General features: G+C 40.4%; 1 protein-coding gene across 1 annotated transcript in view; it reads right to left on the reverse strand.

The window, feature by feature from the left end:
* Nucleotides 1-2452: 2452 nt before the first annotated feature.
* arhgap23a (Rho GTPase activating protein 23a) overlaps nucleotides 2453-23890 on the reverse strand; it is a 34349-nt gene continuing 12911 nt past the window's right edge. Inside the window, 18 exon segments of the mRNA XM_056753995.1 lie at nucleotides 2453-4940; nucleotides 5770-5801; nucleotides 7366-7459; nucleotides 8159-8200; nucleotides 8291-8416; nucleotides 8795-8884; nucleotides 9003-9076; nucleotides 9231-9309; nucleotides 9494-9646; nucleotides 9754-9910; nucleotides 10072-10133; nucleotides 10304-10612; nucleotides 11437-11574; nucleotides 12674-12713; nucleotides 12825-12936; nucleotides 13471-13629; nucleotides 20711-20983; nucleotides 20986-22447. Of these exon segments, the coding sequence (XP_056609973.1) occupies nucleotides 3555-4940; nucleotides 5770-5801; nucleotides 7366-7459; nucleotides 8159-8200; nucleotides 8291-8416; nucleotides 8795-8884; nucleotides 9003-9076; nucleotides 9231-9309; nucleotides 9494-9646; nucleotides 9754-9910; nucleotides 10072-10133; nucleotides 10304-10612; nucleotides 11437-11574; nucleotides 12674-12713; nucleotides 12825-12936; nucleotides 13471-13629; nucleotides 20711-20983; nucleotides 20986-22447 (4788 nt within the window). The 3' untranslated portion in view covers nucleotides 2453-3554.

Genomic DNA, 23890 nt, shown 5'->3' on the forward strand with positions numbered 1-23890 from the left:
GTTTTAATTCACCATTTGTCTTTGTCCACTCACCTAATTGCAAAGTCATGCTCTCCATAAATCATAGGGGGTCATGTTCCCCCGTCCCTAGTGCCATCTGCGTGCCTGAATACATCATGTACTCGCGTGTCCTTATTTCTGGCAACAGTTAAATTTCAATGATTACAACTTAAGAGAATTAAATCTTAATTTTATTATGTTTTTAACGAAAATGAGACATCTCGATTATGTATACTGTTGACAAAATGTGACTTCTGGAGGGCACAGCTCTTGTCTGGTCTGTGCTCAAAATGTAAAGGGACAGTTCACATAAAATTTTTGAAAGTGATGAAATTGTTATCACAATACTTCTAATGCAAGGTATTTGTGCTTTTTATTCAACTTACCATCTCATGCCCCCTGCAGTTCCTCCACAACCTTTTCCCAGATGTGGCAGAATTGTTTTATTTATTTGTATATCTAGTCTTTTGCACTTAGCAAAAACAGCAAAATGTGGAGAGCATGACTGTGCAAATTAGGTGAATTGACAGAGGCAAATAGCGAATTAAAACAAAAAGAATGGTTGAATTAATCAAACAATTTATCGTCAGGAAATACAGACTCATTTCTGTGTTTTTAGGTAACGAATAAAATTAACCTGTGGTGCAGTCTAGGTTTTTTTTTTGCCGTTTCCCTCCCAGCCCATTTACCTACAACCCATAAGCACCACCACACTCACGCATGCATAGAGTTTTATCTAAGTTTTACAAAACTACATTTTTAAAATTAAAAAAAAAGTTTTATCTAGTTTAGCTAAATTAGGGTCCCGGCATAACTTTATCATCTAACCCAATATACTGTATACGTTGACTGAGGTAAATTTACTGATTTATGTTTAAATCAAATATATTTTGAAGAAGGCATGAAGTTTAGGTGGTTGATTGGCATACTAGACAAATAACAGTTTGCTCATGCACTGCTAGTGTTCTTCCAGAAGGCCTTTGTTCATTGTCTTTTTAAATCAAATCATTGAAAAAACTGTAAATTGCATGAGTCTCACATCGAATGCGTGTGGGTTGGCAGGCCTGTTATTGTGGATCAGACTGTGTCTGCCCCAACCCAATTCTGAAGCAGTGACAGAAAATTAATTAAGGGAGCGGCGGGCATGTCTGCCACTACTTAGGAAAATGTACATTGTGGAAACCCTGATTAATCCTTAGTCTTTCTGATGTTTATCACCTTTCGTAGGGACAGTGAGGGGGACGGATCGAGTCACCCTCACCGAATCTGAGGAGATCATGTAACACCCGTTCCTAGTGCCATCTGTGCGCCTCCTTGCACACCCAATTCTATTAGTTGTAGATGTGTTTGGGATGTAGGAATGTCATAAAAACAAAAACACATCAACCTTGCATTACAAGTGTATTGTGATTGTCAAAACATTTTGACTTCCAATTTAAGATTAACTGTACATTTCAAGCACAGAGCATACAGAGCTTGTAGTTAATCGTACAATGTTGGTATTTGGTGTACTATTTGCAGAGATTTTATTAAAAAAATTTTTTGTTATCTTTATTTTATTTTAATCACAACCTATAAAACTCCATCTTAAACCCACACAGCCCTTGATAATCTTTTTTATTTTTTGTAATGATAACCATTAAATTAATTTACAATATTTACACAGTTATTCTTAACCTTATCACAAATAAAACGCTGAATTTATAGATTACACGAATCACATAAATTACATAATTTTCATCTAAATCATCATTTTTCGTTTGCATCAATGAATACTGTCAGATGTTCAACCTTTCTATCGTTAAACACTAAACAGTTGTCAAGTAGGCTATTGAATGCTTTTAGTCACTTACAGTATGTTGTGTGTTGCACAGTTCTCTCAATTTTAAAACTGCTGCTGAACTACAGTTTAAGATGTGACAGTAGCTCCGTCTTTTTTGATTTGATGAGTCACTGCTCGGCTATGTAACCAGTAACTCTCGCCTCCTTTCATTTGATTGGCCACATCACTTATTTTGATATTGCAATGTTGCGTTTAGTCCGTAATTTCACAAATTTTGACACACGCCACAGAAAAAAAGTGGGCACGGCCCACACAAATATATATCACAAAAAGCTGTTATTACATGAACTCTTGTGCGGCGAGGCCCTTAGCAGCTGCTTAGTTCACTTACTGCTTCCAGGTATAATCCAGTTTGAAATATTGTGATTACTTTCAAAGCTTTAAACTTTCTTTTAAAATTTGAATGTACAATCTGTGGAAAAAGCAGATCATTTGTTTAACTTTTTCCTTTAGTTTATCTGTGTATAGCTGTGAAGCACTTTGTGACATCTGTCTTGATAATACATGTTGTCTCTCACAAACATAGGTAGATATTTCTCTTTTACAGCAATAATCTTGTTCTGAGTTTGCACCTCCAGCTTTGAGACAAACCACAAAAACAGACTGAAATATGCTCAGCAATAACAATTTATTATAGCTTGTGACAGACACTCCTTGCAGGTTAGAGCTCTTTTCTTTGCATTGAGGTGTATAGATTTCTGCATAGTATTCGTAAGTCACAGAGAAAGGCCATTAACTGGGGAAAAACAGTCTAGCGGAGTTAAAACACATACACCCCAAGATTTCCAAAATAAAAGTACTTATTCAATTCATACAAAATATATGTATAATATATATACTGTGTATAAAACAAACAAACAAAAATATTTCAGAAAACATTTCAAGTAACAACTTGAAAAAAAAACGACCGCGCACCTAAGTGCACTTTTGTAAACCATATAAAACCTAAATAAAAAAGAAATGATAATATAATATGTGTATTTACAAGGTTAACTTAAGCAAGGCTTTGTACAAATGTTACAAAATTGTTTGACACACACACTCAACCTCATACACACGTACACGAGATTTCATCAACGAACCGTTACTCAAAATGAATAAGGTGAACGCACCACACGGCCTCTTATGTTCTTAATGTAGCATAAAAGCTACGGGTAAAATTATGCACCTGGTGTTAAAACTATACGGTCACAATCAACACTGTTTCTGTTTGCTAACACTGTTCAACCAATACTGTACCGGCGCTTTTAGAGAATTGGTTCATTTGGGTTTTTTTGTTGAGAAGATAGCACTCCGTGACATGAGTGTCCTGGCAGTAAAGCAGGAGATGATATCATGTGACTGATCAAGCACGCAAAAGAAAAGAACTTTGGCAACAATTTAAAGCCCATTTGCCATGCAGGTCTGAGAACAGTAAAATAAATTAGATTTTGGACAGAAGGCGAGTCTGTATTCTCGATCGAAAGTCATTTTCAATGAGAGTTGAATCGCAAAAGAGCGATGACGCAATGTATCAACCACCAATGGGAGTGAAGACTGGATGTGTGATCCACCTCATGATTTAGCCGTTTTCTGCATTTAAGTAGGAGGGCTCTGACAGGGATTTTATCGCTGTCAGATAGCAGAAGTAACTTTAGAAGACACCGCTACAACGAAATCCAAATACAGATCTTTTGGTTCACTAGCCTGTACACAAAGTTGTCTTCCACTGTTATAAGAAATCACGGAAGCGAGAGGTAGGCATTGCCCGTCGTGCATTAAGGGCTTCAGTCTCTAATCTCTCAGGATGTGACCCCCTACTGTCCCGTCGTTCAGCAGAGGGTGAAGATAGTGGTTTGGGGGAATGAGTTTGTAGGTTTTTGTTGCTGTTAGAGCGAGCGAGGGCAGCTGTCTTGTCGGAACAATCCGTAGGGGAGACCACCACTGTGTGTCTCCTCCACGCCCGTTTCTTTCTGCGTGTCTCGGGCGACAGTTGTTTCCTCAGCCCGACGTTGCGGAGGTCCTCAGCTGAGCCCAGGAGGAGCCGAGCTCGTACCTGATCTGCCAGGGACCCCTGTCCCGGAGACGAAGAGCAGCTTTTGTTTCCAGACACAGTACACTCGTTTCTCACGTCAACACCATTGGGGGATTTGGAATTGGAATCAGGAACATGACCCTGTGTGGGTCGCTTCCCCCCTTCGGTTGCAGAGGAGCTGGAAAGGTCTGAAAGGTCCATGGAAGAAGCTTTGGTTTTGTCTCCTTTAAGCCGACGGCGTGCCAGCGTGTCGCACTGTATGAGCCGATGGGAGTTAAAGGAGTGGCGGCTGTGTTGGCGCTGGGAAGCAGATGAGGAGCTGGAGGGCGTGGAGGAGCGGGCATCAGTCACTCTGTCTTCGGGGTTGGGGGTGATGTGGATGGAAGGAGTAGGCGGATGGAAGGTGGAGCTAGAGGGAGTAGGCAATTTACAGTGCGAATAGAGGTAACTTCGCGGCGGGGCTGGTTCGGGTGACGCGTTTGGGTTTTGGGTGGAGCGAGATGGTTTCTCTGGGCGCTCCTGGGTGAGGGAGCGCGAAGCGAAACCGCTTTCGTTGTCAGTTTCACTGATCAGTTCACTGTGTTCGTCATCTGCGTCCTCGCCACGCCCCTCTGATGCTAAACTCCGCCCTAATGTGGAAAGAGTGGAGTATCCTGAAACAATTGAACGTGCGTCGTCTCCCCTCCAACTGCGACCTTTCACCTCTGACTTCTGCTCCTCCTCTTCACTTAGTAGCACTACAGGCGTGGCTTCCTCTGTTGCGGAAATGCAGGGAACAACTTCCTTCTCCTTCAGCACTTGCACTTTCTGCCTTTGCGCTTCTTCCTCCTCCTCCTCCTCCTCATCTTCATCGTCCTCTCCCTCCGCTCGTGGGGCTGAGAAGGATGCCACTTGGCACATCTCTTGTAAATCGTCTGTTTCGGAGACGCTTGATTTACCAGGCTCATGCTCAGAATCGTCATCTGTGCTGTTGCCCAGGAGTCGGCCGTTACGTGGTTTTCTGCGTTTGCGGGTAACAGCCGACATAATAGATAATGTCAGGATATCCTTGGCAGTGAAGTCACGTTTTGTTCCCCATGATCCCTAAGAGAAATGTGAAAAGAAGGGAAAAGTTGAAAAATCATGATAATAAACTAGTTATTCAGAAAACATAAAACACTAAAGAGTCATTTACATTAAAAACTTTTTTAACCCAAAATGGAAAACTGAGTATGCGCTTGTTTTGACTCTTCGTTTTAATTAGTTATTTAAAATACTTTCAAATGTTTCAAAGTTTTGGAAAACAATACCTTTATTGTCTTTAAGAATTTCATAAACGTGTATTTACATGCACAACGTTGTTGTCTGTACGCAAAACCTTTTCTGCTTTAAAGGTGCAGTGTATGAACTTAAACATCATCTAGCAGTGAGGTTGCGAATTGCAACCAACAGCTCACTCCTCCCCTCCCTTTCGAAGCAGCTGAAAACAAGTCTGACATATTGTCATCCTTTTGCGTCTTTGACGAAAGAGATAACGTATTTTCAAAACACGCTCTGTAGAGCAGTTTGTCCATTCAGGGCTACTGTAGAAACAACATGGAGAATTCAATGCAAGGGGACCCGTGGTGTCTGTAGATAGATAAAGCTCATTCTAAGCTAATAAAACCTAACACTTCATTATGTAAGATCTTTATACACCTCTGAACACACAATTATGTATATAATATTGAATATATCCTCTAAAAAATGACACAATGGACCTTTAAGTATATCACTGTTGTGTGAACAAACCCACAGTCATAATCAATAGGAAATCACAGAATTTCTTTAACACAAATGTAATCCTTAATCATAGCATTCAAACTGCAATTTCTGCAACAAGGTTATCAACTTTGAAAAAAGAAATTGTACATGACTTTTGGTCAATACTGACCTTTGATTTTGCAGAATCACTGTTGGTTGAGTCTGCCCGTTTATAAGAGAGACAGAGACAGGGAGAGAGATGGTAAGAAAGTTAGTAAAACAGAGAATATATCTGTGCCATGTTAAATTAATATGCTGTACTAATGAGAGACACAGAGGAGGATAAAACTCCTATGACATCACTTCCTGTAACTGTCAGCACCTTATATATTAATCTGCACAGACCGGTTTCAACCTCTGTGTCGATCATTAAACATTATCACCAAAACCAGTGATTATAAGACAGTGTTCACACAAGATCCATTACAAACCACATCAGTAGAATAAATAAGCTCCAATGTGAACAGGGTCATCAAGCAAAGGGGATCATGGGCGCTTCTCATTTCTTTCACTGTGCATCCTCACTTCCTTCAAGAACTTCTAGAACATTTCTTTGAGCAATGTCACTGCGTTCAAAAGATCCGCCGTCATGTATCTAGCATGCAACACACGTCTCAAACACTGATCTATATAAATGACTATATTGTCGCTAGAACGCCAAACCAACGACAGGAAATGAAGCCGCCGGAAGCGATCACGCCGCCACCTTGGTATGCCCAACTGACAGAGAGCGCCATTGACTAACAGTCAAAATGACGATCTGAAATAACACATTTTCGTGTGTCGAGGTGTCTTGTTAGTCTGCTGATCTAAAATGTACACTACTGTTATGAAAAGGAGTCTAACTCTATATCTAACAAGACTTCCAGAAATTCCTGATAAGTGTGAGACTTTAGATATAAAAACAGGGACTGGTAAGTTACTGTTTTATCATTAACATGTGACAACTCCCTATTCATTTAATATAACGTTTGGGCATACCAACAAGGTGGCGCAGTAGCTTCAGTGCAGTGACGTCATGAGCAATCCAGTCATTAATATAGTCAGTGGTCTCAACACATGACTTCCAGATAGGAAATGAGGAAACGACAATTTGAGTATTGAGAAGCACCCCATATCAGCAGCAGGTATGATATAGCACACACTGAGTACATCACGGAACATACTGATGACATGGACCCATGAAAGAAGACAATGGAGGAGCAGGGGCAGAAACTTTGATTGTCAGAGGGGGAGAAGGCTCACACACACACTTCCATCATTGTGTGTACAGTATATACAGCACGTAAGCAGTAAAACACACAATCATGTACATGCACAGAGACACGCGCACACACAGAGGTCATGGCAGGGTGAACCCATCCTACCGCAGTGGCTGTTCCAAAGGGTCAGCTAAGAGATGGATGCAGAAATGTACAAAGAAAGACAGCAGAAAGTGAATGTAATGAAAAAGATTTGTCGAATGAAAACAAACACACAGAAGTCTAGTGTATTCAACATGCAGGAAAAACGAAATATGAGCGTGCAATCCACTACTATACAGTCCACTCTCAACAGACCTGTACATCCAGACATGCAGATGAAAGCATTTATACGAAGTGTTAGTCATCTGTCGTGGAATATGACTAGTCGTTTTTGACAGTACTATCTGTAGCACCGATTGGCTGTTGTTATGGACAGTGAGATGATTGGACACTGCCGGCTTTGAATTATAAATCTCTCTCACCTGACGCCTCCCCTAGCAGGCCTGTTCGGCCGATGTTAGACAGGAGATGATCTATGTTAGGTGCAGGCTGTACATCCTCTGTGTCCACCGGTGTCTGAGGGGCGACATGCAATGTTTAGACATTTTTTTCATGTTGATTCATTTTGTTTACTATTACAGACTACTAAAACCATGATTTGCTACTTGTTATTAGTAGTCAGTAGCATGTAGTACAGGGGGAGGGGAGATTCATATTCTAGCAAGCTCTTTTTAATACTTTTTACACCACCGCTGACGTGATAATATCATAAATATTTGTATACATTTTACAATAACTGTTAAAGTCAATTCACGATAATGATCTCACGATAAAAATGTAAAGCTTTTTTTCTTTCGTAAATGCTGCACATTTCTTTGTAAAATAAATATATATTTTATGTCAAATAACAAAACTAATTGCAATTTCAAAACAAATTCCAAATCAAATAAAAAAATAATAATGCAAAAGTCTCTTTAATATAATTTTTTAATTAATAAAGAAATAAGATTTTGTGCTTTTCCTAACTTGGATTTTTTTTAAACAAATATAAGCATATCAACAGTTTCCAAGTTGGCAGTAAACAAAGAGGCCCCTGCTGTTTAAAACATGTGTGGCGATTCGTTTAACATCTCTATCGACTTGAATCCTCACATATTAAAATCGATTTTCTACCGGCTCACAGTGAAACGTTACATTCCTACGTACTTATTCCTACAAGGTTATTACTAAGCATCATGTAAATAACTAATAACTTACTAAACAAGACAAACTAACCTTTTCATCCTTTTCATGTTCTTCACTGAAAAACCAGGCAGACTGTACAGACAGAAAGGATGATAGATGGGCTCATCATTTAAACAAAGACTAGCTGTGAAATCTGCTGTATGATCTACTCGTGTGACTCACATGCTGAATGAGTGTCTCCACAATCTTGTATCGATCAGGCATGTGGGTGACCATGTCTGTCATGTTGTCCTCTGACGTCCGGACAAGAGTGGGCCCAAAGACTAGCGCCAAGTTACGTGGCTCCATCTGTACACAATTACATGTAAAAAATTAGACATGGGATAAAGAAATCCCAGTATTGTGATTTGAGGGGACCACATGTAACGAAGTACAATTTAACAACACATGTCAACTTATATTAAATATTAAGGGATGGAGGTTAATGCCTACGGTGGTCATGGCCGGTTCTGGTTATTCTCAAAATGAGTTATACATCAATTTAAATTATAATAAAATTATAATATTAAAATATTAGTAACAAATATATTCATATTATCAAGTTAACCATGAAAATTCCCATCAGCTGATGCAAAACACTGCCCTCTAGTGGAAAGGGGTTGTTTTACTTTGTAATTGATTATTCATTACAAAAATAAATCCCATCAAACATCATGTATTACTTGCCTTGTTCTTCTCACAGTGGTCTGCCACAGTCTTTAGATGAACAATTAAAAACTTTAAAGTGTGGAAATAATGATCTGGCAGATCACGGATCTAGTGAGAGAGAGAGAGAGAGAGAGAGAGAGGTAAGAATCAACAGAGAATGAAATGTATGGGTATATTTTCGTCAGAATGTGGTTTTTAAAATGACACGCTGAAAATACAGTCATACCAGTTTCTTCATGGTTCTAAGTCTATCACTGGCATTCTCCTTACGATTGGCCTCAATAAAATCATTGTATTTGTCTACAAAGGGAATCGAGAGAAAAAAACAGCATAAGAACAAGAAAATATAAATGCATGACGTAAAGTGCTTCTAAGGACATTTCAAAACATAACAATTGTATTTTCATGGACCTAAAATAACACTGAAATAACAATTAGCTTCCTCATATCTCACCATCAGTGAAGAGAGGTTCAGGAAGTTTCCGGAAGAAGGACTTCAGCAGACTACAGACCACATTCAGGTCCTGCCATTTCTGCACATGAGTAAAAAACGTGAAAGCAGTTATAGAGAGTTTTTTTTCAACAGAAGAGCCTGTCGTTGAGTGTCATTATGAGGAAGCATCTCTCACACATGGGAAGTGAATATAACCAGTATATTGACTCGGGCTTAAAGAGCCAGTGTCTGACAAAGATCAAGTGTGTGAGTAAACACCTCACCTCCTCAGCAGTGTTGATGTCGCAGCCTTTGTCGAGCTGTTCCTGTAGACTGGACACGACTGCGTTGTTTCCTGGTACTCTGTAGATCCCTGTATACTCCAACCCCATGTCCTCAAGCAACCCACAGCAGATCTCCACAATCAGTGGGATAAACTACACACACACAAACACACATCTGTTTATTTATCGAGGTCAAATGTAACTGTTATTTTCGTATATTTGACTCAAATATTATAGTAATACAAACATTATGGACACACCTTATTGTTGGTGGCGGGCTGGCAATCTTCAAGACGCACTCCAAAAGCTTTCGGACTGTTCTTCTTAGCTTTCTTCATTATGTTTATGCCCCATGGAGATTTAGGCGGGCTGCTCTCATCTTTGACCTCGTGTTTTGGTGAGCGTGGAGGTGCATGGCTGTGGAGAAATGTCATGCGAGGCACTCTGGGTGAGAAGTCTGGTTTATTACCCGTTGGACTGCAGGAGGCGACCAACAGGAAGTTGATTATTGTAAATGATAATAATGTTGGTGACAACGAATGGCGGCAGCGCACGCTTACAATGCTCTCTAAACTCACCTCTGCTTCCTGTAGTCATTAAGTTTCTTGTTGATGAGAGCCTGTCGTGAGAAACCCAGTTCCTGCAGGAGCACATGAATAAAGAACAATTAAACTTAAGGAATTAGTTTCATAGACACTCCCCCATCCGTCATTGGTCTGACAAACAGACAGTCCCACCCCAAAATTAAATTTGAGTTTGTGTTGTTGTGCTGGAAAACTCAAATGAACGATGCTGAAAGGGTTTTTTCACCTCATTGTCTGTCTTGCTGTCCTCTGTGATGACTTTGATCCACTCCAGCATGTCTTCTCTGTCCTCCGCCTGAAGCAGATATTCACAGAAGTCCTGTGTTGTCAATCTCAGGGCGTTCTTGCGTTTGGTTTCGCAGTACGCTATGTCTAATAGGCAACCCCGGATGCTGATGGGCTGTTCTTCCTCAGCTCCGCCTCCCAATGCTGCCCCTTTAAGCACCGCCTCTCGCTTGTCCTTGTAGAGGAACAGTGAGTGCGATCGTAGCACAGAGAAGACCCTTCTCCAGGGCCAGATGGCACTTCCTACCTTCTGCAAGATCAAATCAGAGAACATGTCATTGGTTTTGCGCAATTTATTTATCTGAGGGTTCAACCCACAGAAACAGTTCACGCAGAATAGCCGAGACAGCTGTTCTGTCATCATTTATTCACCCTCATGCTGTTTGAAATCTGTTTATGAATCTTTCTTTTGTAAAACACAGTAGAAGATAAGAGTTTTGAGAAATGTTTCGGTGGTTTTGTGTCCATACAATGGAAGTCAATGGGGGCCAGTGTTGTTTGGTTGCCAATATTCTTCAAAATATCTTCCTTCTAGAAGAAGGACATTCTGTCGTATGAAATGAAGTCGTGTAAATGTTCGCCAATTTCGCCATTTTTGGGTGAACTATTGCCATTTAGGGGTTTAAACCTAAAGTCATGGCAAAAAGTATTGGCAGTGATATAAATGCCCCATGATGTCAATCCCATACAGAGAACCTGTGGTCAATCCTCAAAAACCGAGTGGTTAAGTAGAAGCAAGATGAATTTATGGCACTAATAAGGCAAGAAATGTTCATCCTTAGTCAGGATTTGGCCCAGAAGGTAATATCCAGCATGCCAGAGCAAATTGCATAGGCTGTGAAAAACAAGGCCCAAAACTGTGAACATTGACTGCTTAAATGTTCTATGTTTTGGCCATGTGGAAAAATAATCTACAAATACAGAAGCAGAACACAAAATTTATGTCACTACCAATAGTTTTGGCCATGATTATTCAACCTTACGCTTACCAGCTCAGATCTTCCAAAACAACAACAGTTACAATAAAACTGCATGAAAGTTGTTTTAACATCTCTGGTTGTTTCTTCATCTTACCTTGCCCCTCTCAGTGTGGATCTGTTTAAAGTGTAGCCAGCCTTCTCTTTTCACGTCACTGTAGCTGATACTCCCCAGCTCAGAGGTAGAGTGTCGTTTAGAGCGAACCTCTTCAGCGGCAACCAGACTGTCCAGAGACTAAAACATGACGCAAGTTAGGTTTAAACATAAGTGATGTGTTTAACGCTAACATGAATTACTGCTTTAAAAACTATAGTGTTGCAGGGATGACGTATTTTTGTAGGCCAACCGAAAATTTTGCGCCTCACTAGTTCCCTCAACCGAAAGCCTGTGTTTTTTACCCATAGACCATTGGAAGTTTGTTAACAAATAAGCTCAGTGATTGACAAAGGTTTGCAATAATTAGAGGTTTTGTCGATCAAGATAATCTTTACAAATAAACACAATGGTTTGGAGCTTGAATACAATCACCTGAAGTAAAAAGCTGACATGAGGCTATAAAAAGAGTACACTTTGGTCGCTCAATATCAAAGTCACCACCACCAAGGCTCTGACAACTTTTGCAAACTTTATTAAAAACAAGTAATTGCTCTGAGAACGAATCCCCATTAACGTTTTAAGAGATTTGTGCCCAGGTTGCATTATTTGAGAGATTTAAATGCCTGATTGTGAAGATTTATATGCGTCTTATGTCCCCGCCAGAACCGTTGAGAGGGTGAGTTGGGTCAACACGGTTGACTCCAATGGACCGGTTTTTCACAGCAATGGCGGTTCATGGAGGCTCTCAATAGTTCCCGAAAGTAACAAGTAACGCATAGAGCTGTGGCTAAACAGACAGATTGTGATGAACTTTTAATCAGTTTAAAGTCATTTAATGAATAAAAAAAATGAAAGCAATAAAGCATTTAAAGAGAAAACATAACTTCCTGAAACTATAAGAAGGCTCCATGAATCACGTGACACGTGAACATTTTGAACTTTTTGTCACAACTTTCTCTCTCAATGGCTCTGGTCCCCGCAAAAGGACGTAGTCGCTTTTAGCAACTTGTAAATATTTAGCGGTTTTGTTTCAGTTGATTTACCAAAAAACAATTAAAAAAATCCATTGACTTTGAGGCGGAAGTGCTAAAATGTTAACTCGCTTCACTGGTTTGCATACAAAAATACGTCATCTCTGCGGTACACTATACAGACAATAACAGGAACAGAAAATTAAAGTAGTATTTGGTTCATAGTGCATATTTAATTATCTTTTCATTTAGTAAACTGAACTCACCCCTTCGTTGAAAAAGCTTTTGTCTCTTTTTGGAAGCCTCCTGTTAAAAGACCATAATAACATCAAATCAACCGAAGACAAAATAACTAAGAGTGTAAAAAGCTGTATCAAATGTAGATGTTTTAAAAAATGACTTTGATTCAACACTTACGACAAGACCCTCCCCTCTTCTCGATACACGTTTAGCCCCTCATCACATGACTTGGAGCGTTCAGTGGTAATGGCCAACAGGTAAGAGGAGCGACGATTAGACTTGACATCACCTTCTTATTGAGAGAGAAACAGAAAGAGGGAGTTCATTACAAACAGGCAAAAATGGTCATTATTCAGAGTAAAAGAGAAATACTAAGGATAGTTGAGTATAGGAAGAGTGCATTGTGAGATCAGGTGAGTAAAGGAAGTGACATCACAATATTAAGAGGGGATTTAGAGGTCTTTGGTGAAGTCCAAAGGCAATGGAACGGCATTCCCGACTGATCACGTGAACATTTGGAGTACGACATGCACGCGTTCCTTTCTACTCACAGGTAACATCACATATTGGTGCAGTATGAGTATTCATGCAATACAAGGGATCTCTAGATTGTTGACATGCATTTTCTGAATATTCGACTTATCAAATGAGTAACGACCATAAAACCTGGTAGAAATTGGTTTAGATGTTTGTATATACGGTCGCAGGCAGGAATAGTTACATCTATACTTAATGCTTCAATTCCACAAGACAGTAAATCAGAACAGGAGAAATTGATTTTTCGTCGAAACAAAACACGGCTCTCTTTTTTCTCGTCACTCACTGCAGTCGAGGGAGAAAAGACGGTGGAGGGGAAAGGTGAAGGTTGGGGAGGCGGGGCTTGTGACCACAGCAGGGGCGGAGTTAATACCGCCACTCGAAACGACGGAGGAGGCAGGTACATGACGTGCCCGCAGATCTGCAGTTGGACTGGTCGGCTCATCTGTGGGAGGAGTGGAGCGAAAGAAGAGAAGGAAGGAAGGAAGGAATACAGACAAGAATAAGAGACAGTTAAATTGGTAAAAGGAGTAAGATTGTAAAAAAGGAAACAAAAAATTTAAGGTAAGCAAAGGAAGAATGGAAGGTTAGAAAAAAGGCAAAGTGTTGCACAGTTAATTTAAATGATCAAGATGTTCAGATATCATGAAACACCAAAACACAAGAGTTTCACTTTCACTCGGACACACGTACACATGCGCTTATAAAAAAATTGCAAAAACTGCATTCCCATATAAATAAAAATTATATCTTACAGCTCAGTCTCACTGAAATAATCGAGTGTTACTGAAATTGAACAAAAGGCACACATCAGTGCGAACGAACTGTGAATGGCAATGGTAAATGAGCAATGAAACCAAACAAACAAACAATAAAAAATCAGTTGACAGAATAAACAATCTGTACCTGACTCGCAGCCCTCCATGAAATATCAACTAATGTGTGCTCAAACGGGAAATGAAATGTACAAGCTCTTTTTGTATTAAGACATGGTTTCAGTTCTTCCCAAAGTGATGTGTGTGGGCAAGCGTGTGTGATGGGGAGTGGTTTGCTGATGCAGGTATGCTTTATTTAAAGTGATAATTCACCAGGAAATGAAAATGTGGTCTTATAACCAGAGAGATTTAGCCACGCATCGACACCCACAGTAGGAAACATTACTTATCATTTTTTTGCTCTGTTGAACACAAAAGACATTTTGAGGAATGTAGGACAGCAAACAGTTCTGGGGCACTTTTGACTACCATTGTATTTTTTCCTACAATGGCAGTCAATGGGGGCGATCTGTCTGGTTATAAGCATTCTTCCAAATATCTTTATCATTCTTCTTTATCTTTACACACTTGCTGGACCATTTTTGAGAACATATAGACATTTTTGGACCACCTAAAATGTAAATTTGTCATGGACTTTCCAAATGAACTTTCCAAAAGTTTTCTGTAAAAACATTGTTTAAACAATCCAACACAGCACTATGGAGGCGGGACTATCTGTTTGCCTGATTAACGATTGGGAAGTTAAAAAAAAAATTGTTTGATACAGCAATTACTTTTGCAGTTTTGATGATACTATAGTGGCAAAAAAAGACATGTAAAGTCTGTTTCAAAGCACTCATCTACAAGTGCTTCCACTTCCTCTTTGACCACAGCAGTTAAAGGTCTGGTTATATATCAGGTCTTTCGTGATCTGCAGGAATATCATTATATGTTCAAAACCTCCCAGCACATTGACATCAAAGCAATATCACTATACCACCAGGTGGCAGCAGCATATAACTACAACTAAAACATTAACAAGAATTTCTAAACATCCAAAAATCTCGTTCCCCTGTTAAAGGTATTAAATGTGCATATCTCTTGATTTATTTTATCTTTTTGTCTCACAGTGACAACAGTCTGACTAACACAATTGTCTCTTTAGAGATCACATGAAGATTCTTGTTGAAGATTTTCATACGGTGCTTTAACCTCTCATTATTTATATTTTAATTCATGTTTTTATAATAATTTTACACATTCAAAATCAATTAAACAAGAAAGTGTGAGGCGAAAAGCATGAAGCACAGTCTTTACACTAGGATGTAGGGACAGTAGTTAATAGTACACATAACTATCCAATTGGTGTGACAGCCATTGAGGGTTCTGCCAACAGAAGTCCAAAACGCTGGACCTTCACGTGATTCATAGAGCCTTCAGATAGTTCCAGGAAGTTATGTTTTCTCTTCAAATGCTTTATTTATTTCATTTTTTATTCATTAAATGGCTTTTGTCTTTAAATGGGTTAGAAGTTTACCTCAGTTGGTCTGTTAAGTCGCAGCTCCATGTGTTACTGGTGACTTCCGGGAACTATTGAAACTATGAAAAAACTGTTCCATTGGAGTCCATGAAGAAGACACGACTCTCTCTATCAATGGTTCTGATCACATCCTAATAAATCTGCCTTAAACCAAATGCATCATGTTTTACTTTCATTTATATCTCAACTTTATCCACAGTTTTCAATGCTATAAGTGGCCGAGGAGCCCAAGGAGAGGCACAGGCATTCCCAATCCCCCTCTCTCTCTTTGGAGGGGAGCAGGGGCGGAAACATTCCCAATCTTGGATGTGGAATCTGGACTGTGCCTGTTTTCCAGCCACTGGCAGAAATAGATGTTCTGTGGCTTTAACAAAGGCCATCATTACTGCAGCCCGAGTACGATCTCTCTCTCTCTCTCTCTCTCTCACTCTCTCTCTCTCTCTCTCTCCTCCAGCCAGTCTACATTATGGACATGTAAAACTTTAACATCCAAAATCCATGTGAACAGTTCTGAAACATCAATTCTGCATTACAGCCATTTTCTGAGGTTAAGTCAAGATGCTATAAATATGATCCGAGCCTGACAAAACAAACCCCATAAGCGAACCCTCACTGGCCATGATGTGCAGTCTGTCTAGCATTTCCACAAAACCAAATTGCGAAGAATGCAAAAATAACAAACAAGGGATGTTTCTTTTCATAGCGTCACAAATCAAAATGTAACCAAGCATGTTGTGAGGCTAAAAAGACAAAACGGTGGAAAACATGATGTGATTTTATGAAAGAATGTTCATATTCCTATAAGTAAGGCATGTGCATGTGTCTCTGGTGTGTTCGCGTGTAAATAGTCAGTGAAGACTCTGTTTAATTGGAGACACAAAGAGCACATTGATTACAGAAAGAGCCGAGTGTGCCAATTGTGTCCAGTAATATCTGAGTGTGTAAGAGTGTGTATGTGTGTGTCCCTCACCCTTAACCCCAAAAAACCCTTCTCACCAGCCCCTCTACTCTCATCTACTCTCAAAAGAGTTGCTTCAAAATGATGCTAAAAAGGTCTACCAAATTTCGGTTGTTTTTTTAAACCAATTGAATATGAATGAGACATATTTAATCCACAGCAAGCACATCTCATGTTTATTTGAAGACTAGGGAAAAATGTCTTGGAAATGTTTGACTGTATTTGTGAATCATTTCCAAAACGAAAAGACTTCACATAGACTTATAGTTGTTTAAAGAGTAAATATTTTGTGATTTTTAAGGTCCTACTTTGATTTTCCGGAGTCTCCAACAACAAGTTTCTCGACACAACATCTCGACACAGGTGTGCCTCAGGGGCTCAGTGCTTGGTCCGTTGCTATTCTCTGTATACATGTCATCCCTAGGCTCTGTCATCCGGAAACATGGCTTTCCCTATCACTGCTATGCGGATGATACACAACTCTACCTTTCTTTTCGCCCAGACGATCCGAATGTTTCTGCACGCATCTCAGCTTGCCTAGCCGACATCTCGCTCTGGATGAATGACCATCACCTGCCGCTGAACCTTTCAAAAACAGAACTGCTTGCAATCCCGGCCGATACAAAGACTCATCACAGCCTCTCCATTCAACTGGGCTCATCAACCATCACATCTTCCAGAAAGGCAAAAAAAACCTGGGAGTGGTGATCGATGATCAGCTCAACTTGACAGATCTAATTGCTAGCACCGCCCGGTCCTGTAGATTCATCCTCTACAATATTAGGAAAATTAGACCCTTCCTATCAGAGCATGTTACGCAAGTCCTAGTACAGGCTCTGGTCCTGTCCAGACTGGAGTACTGCAATGCGCTACTGGGTGGACTTCCAGTTTGCACAACCAAACCTCTACAGATGATCCAGAATGCTGCGGCAAGATATCTTTAATGAACCGAAGAGAGCACACGTCACTCCTCTACTCATTAAGCTACATTGGCTCCCTATAGTCGCTCGCATCAAATTCAAGACTCTGCTCCTGGCCTACAAGACCAACACTGGTTCGGCACCACCTCATCTTCACTCACTACTGCAGACATATGTACCCGCCAGATCCCTACGCTCTGCAAATGAACAGCGTCTTGTGGTGCCATCCCAAAAAGGTAAAAAATCTCTCTCGCGCACCTTCTCCGGATCTGTTCCATCTATGTGGAATGATATACCTGCTGCTACAAGATCTGCAGATTCTGTAGCCATCTTTAAGAAACGTCTGAAAACACAGCTCTTCCGTCAACATCTGACTGATCTGTTCTAACTCTATTTTCTTCTCTACTCTTTAAAAAAAAATATGAATGAATGAATGGTTCTGTATACTGTGTTAGGTTATATGAGACTAGTCCTCTTTTTTTGATTGCACTTATGCTTTTGTTGTACTTATGCTGTCCCAATTGCTTCTATTGCCTACCCCACCTTTAAGTCGCATTGGATAAAAGCGTCTGCTAAATGACTAAATGTAAATGTAAATGTAAGTTTACTTGCATACAAGGTGTAAAAACTATTTCATTTTCTAAAAATAGGCAGTTATAATTAACTAACTTCTCGACTGACTCTCAAATGATTTGTTCGGCGATTCATCTGTCTAATCCCCTACTTTCTGTCAGCCCATTCTGATCTGATTGATCAGATGGTCTAGTCTGCTGTGATTGGTCTACCGCATGCAGTTTCGCAAATGGGACGTAGGCGGGCATTAAAAACAGTGACGCCAATATGACCCGGAACTAAAATTAGAACGTCGAAGACTCATTCGTCTGATTCAGAGTCGACTCCATTTTTCCCAAGCAAATAACTTTGTTATTCGTTCACTTTCGGGTTTACAACTTTGCAGACAGCTTACATTCAAACACAGCAACATTATTCATTGCATGAAATGTAATTTCATTACAATGACAGTTACTCTTTAATAAACTGGCAGGTTGCAACAGAATTTCCATAAATAGGATTGGCCAATAATGTACTAAAGGTGCAGTGTGTACTATTCAGGAGGATCTATGCAATAATAAACAACTGTCTTCTTCAGAGGTCTATAAAGACCTTACATAACGAAGTGTTTTGTTTTTATAACCTTAGAATGAACTATTTATATGTAAATACACACCAATGGTCCTCTTTCATGGAATTCAGCATGTGGTTCCTACAGTAGCCCTAAACGGACAAACTGCTCTCCAGAGTGCGATTTGTAAATTCGTTATCTCCTTCGGAAACCTAACGACACATTAGTCCTGTGTCAAGCACCATAGTGCTTTGAAAGAAAGGGGTGGAGTGAGCCGTTGATTTCAATTTGCAACCTCACCGCTAGATGCCGCTAAAATCTCCACATCCCTCCTTAAAGCTTAGCAAAAGGTCAATTGTTTGATTAAAAAAATTACTCGCTCTCCAAAAAGTCCTTTCTATGCATGATTTAATACAATTTAAACGAGGGTAAAAAACTCATATACAGTATGTACAACAATGTATACCATGTCTATGTTCAAAAAGATGCACTTAAATGTCAGGTAGAGATTGAAACTCTGGTGTGCTATCATTCTGGTCGTGCATGCCTAAGCTTGTTTCTGTTAGTTTCCTTTTAATTGATCTGCCTCCAGTAAGCAACCAATCCTGAATATGTACATTCTCACTCTATTTCACATATTTTCACAAACACAAATGTACAAACTGAAGACTCGTACCCTGTATACACTGGGTGTGTTATCCTGCAAAAGTGCATATTCACATCACTGTGCATCTGTCACTTTGATGTGCGCGAGTACTGAATGCTAAAGGTGGGGCTTTATGCAAAGCGTAGTGGTTTTAGGCTTAACCCTCCTCAGGAATGAAAGCACAGCACTAACAACACTTTATGCAATCAAAACAATGTGTAAGAAACCGTTCAACGGTAATCTGTGAATCGGCTGTGTATTGCTGTGGTTGTTATGTTCTAATGTTTCCATTACAACTCTTGATAGCACTAAAAGGATGCCAAACAGCCCATCTCAAAGCTTTTAAGGAAAACTGCAAAATCAATACCACTCCAGCTGATACAACTGTAACGTATAATTAGACGAATTAGAGGTTCATTGCCAACCGTCTCTGAGCCATAAGCACATGCAGCTCGACAAGTTTTAGTGGTACGTGTGTGTCATAGTTTGTTTTGAATGTTCTGCATTCAGATAGCCATTTTTCAGTAGATTTCCTTCTGCACTCTGGTTTGGCAATAAAGGGCAAGCAGAGACAAGATTAGCACGAGCTGGAGGCCAGAACGAATGCACAAACACAACACATTTACGTTTGTCTCATCCACAAGAAAAACATAATGAAAGAGAACTACCAAACTTTAAAATCAAAATATGTGTTCCTTATTCATACAACGTTTTGTGTGAGGATGTTATTTTATTTATTTTAGTCAGATTTAGAAAATATGGTGCATCTCCGAAACACACTCACAAATGTGTAAACCTATCATGTAAAAACAGCTAATGAAATATCACTTCTCGTAACAACTATTGAATCATTTTGTTGCAGATCAAGTATAGAAACAGGATGGATTGGGTGAGGCACTGGAACAGAGGGAAAACGTGATTGTGAAAAACAAAGTGAACTAATTTTAATCCAGTAAGTCTGATTCACCTCCAGAAGACTAATACTGTCAGCCTGACCATGGGAGATTCCAGAGTTACCAAATGTAAAGACTGGTAGAGCAGACAGAGGAAATGAACTGTAAGACCAGAGGGGTTGTGAGTTATTATGGCAAGTGTAACATTTCCATAAGTCTGTTTTAATGATGTCTGGATATTTATTTCATTTTCCTGTTGAAGTCACAACAGTGTGAAAAGAGTAGAAAAGAGCGGGAAAATGAAACAAAGAAGAAGTGGTAAAAACAAACTTTGTCTACTGTACATGGACTTGGACTACTGGTCCAAGATGGATCCAGGGGCGCCACAGATTTTATGGTATTCAATGAAATATATACATTTTTTATAAATTTTATTTTTAAGCACACCAACCAAAAGAATTGATGACCCATCATTGTATAACTGAATATGTTTTTGGTTTAAATAAGATTCTTAGTTTAATATCATAAGTCTTTATTTGGGGAGCCACAAAATGATGCACTCTACTGAAAGGGGGCCTTACAATGAAAAAGTTTAAGAACCACTGCTGAAAATGAGGAAATCTGCACAAAAACAAAGATCTAAGTTAAGAAGGAGAACAGAATAAGATGTGAATGAGCATAAAGGACTTACCTATGAATGGAATTGACGCCAGAGAGTCATCCTCTATGGAGAGGGGTGGTAGGTTACCATTCGTGCGGCGATGTGAAATAGCCCGTTCAGCTTTGGCAGGGGGGTCCGTAGGGTCAGAGGTAAAGAGTAGAGGGTCACTGGAATCAAGAGCTATGGCATAAGCATTTGCACCCCTGCGGCCAACAGGTGGTTTCTGGCGTAGTACCACTTCCTGTGTCTGAGCCAGGGCTTCACCTGTTGCTTCCCCTGCCCCTCTGTCGTGATTAGTGGGCGGTAAGTTTTGTCTTGTCCTTCAGGGGGTGTGGAAATTGAAGATGTGGAGTTGGTGGTCGTTGGGGCTGGGGAGGGAGCAGTCGAGGTGGGAAGCCCATCCGGAGGACTGGTTTTGGGTGAAGGGGTCCAACTGAAATGTGGACCTGTATAGGAGGGGTCTCGAAATGACTGTGCTTGCTGCAGGATGCGACCAGTCTTGCGGTTAAAAGATGGGCTGTAACTGCGGTAGCCGATCGGCTCCTCATCTAGACTCTGGCAAGAGGGTAAATGTCTTGTCGGTAAAGCTGCCTGCTGAGGTTGTGGTGGTGCCTGAGACGAGTGGTGCGTGTGTTGTGTTGCATGTGTGAGGTTTGGATGCTGAGGTGTGTGTTGAAGGTGATGGGTTGTGTGATGTTGAATTTGGTGCTGTTCATGTTGGGTTGTGTGATTATGTAATTCTCTGTGTTGGCCGAACCGCCTCGGATAGCAATCAGTCCTGTTTGGGGGCTGCTGGACCCTGGTTGGTCTATCCAGCTTGGGTGAGAACGTCCCTACAACATCTCGGTTGAGAGTTTCCAGTGAACGCCCCGAATGGCCGTACCGGCTTGCCAAGAGGTTTTCAGAGCGTTTGTGCCCATACAACACGGCAGATTGGTGCTGCGCATAAGTACGCTCACCCCGCCAGTCTCCGTGGCTCCAGTATGGGTCAGTGTACACGGCGGAGCTCTGCTGCTGCTGCTGTAGCAGCAACAAAGTGTCTTGCGACACGCTGTTGGGAAAACATGCATGCTGGGAACGTCTGGCTCTCCCAAGCTCACCCAGACGATCCTGTGAGAAACTCCTGTGGCGTGGATTCATGGAGCGAGGACTGGATCGTTCCCGCTCACGCTCCCGACCCGGTACCTGACTGTAGTACCAGTTGGTAAGAGCTTGTTGGGTCCGTCCGCCACGGCTGGAAGTCGACAGAGAAGGGCTCACCCAGGGCGGACTATCCTTGCGACCACCAGTGTGCCCCATGGAAGTACCTACGTTGTGATTGGCAAAATGAGCCTGATGCAGTGGGCTCATCAATCCTACGGAGGAAGAGAAGGATGAGTATGCGCTTCCTCTCATTTGCCTAGTTGCTTGCTGTCCCCTGTCAGTCATTCCATACTGGATCTCCTCAGTTCGGTGGGCAGGGCTACTGTGACCAAAACTGCCTGGCTCACAGCTCGTTCCTTCGGCGGCCCAGAAAGTGTTGCTGGAAGTGACTGTGCGGTTGTCAAGGGGTGGAGAGGGACCCGGAGGGGAGCCGGGCCAGCGGCTCCAGTTGTCCAGCTGGTTTTGCCCCATGAGTGGAGAGGCTGGGGAAGAACTGGGGGAGTATTCTACAGGAGGCTGTGGTTTTGTATGAGGAGGGTAGAGCAGAGGGGGTGGTGGTGGAAGATTTTGGGCCTTTCCTTTGTATGGATCGTTACCTATTAGGTAGGCATCATGGGAGTATGCCTGGAAAAGAGAGAGAGAGAGGGTTAAAACTAAAAGAAATGTACATAAAGAGGAGGTTCATAGGTTATAATAGAGGATGATCATATGAATGTGAATTTCGTAATAGCTCAAATGTTTGATGCCTTAAAAGGACTAGTGTATCCAAAAGCAAACATATTGTTATTAATTCACCGCCACTTAATTTAAAACCTGTATATGACTCTTTCTTCTGTCAAACACAAAAGAAGATATTTTGAGAAATGTCTCAATGGTGCCGTGTCCATATAATAGAAATCAATGTTATTGGGTCACCAATGTCTTTAAAATATATTTTGTGTTCTGTAGACGAAAGAGTCATATACAAGTTTGGAGTGACATGAGAATGAATAAATTATGAAAGAATTTTAATTTTGGATAAACTATCCCTCTGAATTTTTAAGTACAATCAATTTGTCTTTACAAGCAATTTCATCCTAATATTTAAATGTTTTACATGACAGAACTTATTTTTATAAAAAATTCACCACTGGTCAAATGACTTGTACATAATAACTTATGTCAAATATTTTATAAGTCCCCAACATTCCCATAGGATGACACATGTTGTTAAATGAAATGCTTTTATCAAAATCTACCCTGAAAGCACATACCTAAATCACAATCAAGTCCTATCATGGTGTTATTTCATCAATGTTGAAGCTAGAATTTTTCATTAAAGTCATGTTTTAATCACAACTTTACTCAAGCTATTAAAAACACTATATGACAATATTCAGAACCATTGAAATGTCAATATTCAGTTGAAAATAAAAAGCAGCTTTGTGAATTGTAACTCCAATTTCAAGACAATTATTGGTTACAAAACATCTAATGTAAGTGTTAATGTTTATCTAAATGTACAAGTACAGTATAATCAAGGGAGATCCGAGATAATGTTCCTACGAAGCCGCATGACTTTGAAACCTCAACAACTTCCACAACCTGTACAATGACAACTGTGTTCCTCTAAAGAGAGGAAGTCAAGCTCACCAGAAGCAGCAGCCCCTCATTACCACTGACCTCAAAACACTCTGATACAAACTGGAGATGTGCTACATAAAAAATGCATTATCAAAACAAAGCAGTGACTGGCTGACGTAAAGCTGCATGACTTAAAACAAGCAAATCAACTCACACAGCGCATGCACGATGACAATACATGCAAATACACAAGATAATGTAACAGAGAGAAAGGAAACTCGCAGAGTTAAAGAAGCATTTTTCCCGATGTTTACGTTGCCACTCCCGCTTCTTTTCTTAATAGCGTTCTCTACCACCACTTCGATTTACCTATTAAGTCCTGATTTTGCTTTCCCAAGTTCATGTCTCGTTGTCATTTCTCCTTTTGTTCCCGTCATTCCCTGTATATCTTTTCTCTTTCTGTCTATGGTGAGCCCTACCCAACCCAATGCTCTCTCCCTCTCT

This window comes from Triplophysa dalaica, chromosome 7 (assembly GCF_015846415.1).
Source record: "Triplophysa dalaica isolate WHDGS20190420 chromosome 7, ASM1584641v1, whole genome shotgun sequence".
NCBI lineage: Eukaryota > Metazoa > Chordata > Actinopteri > Cypriniformes > Nemacheilidae > Triplophysa > Triplophysa dalaica.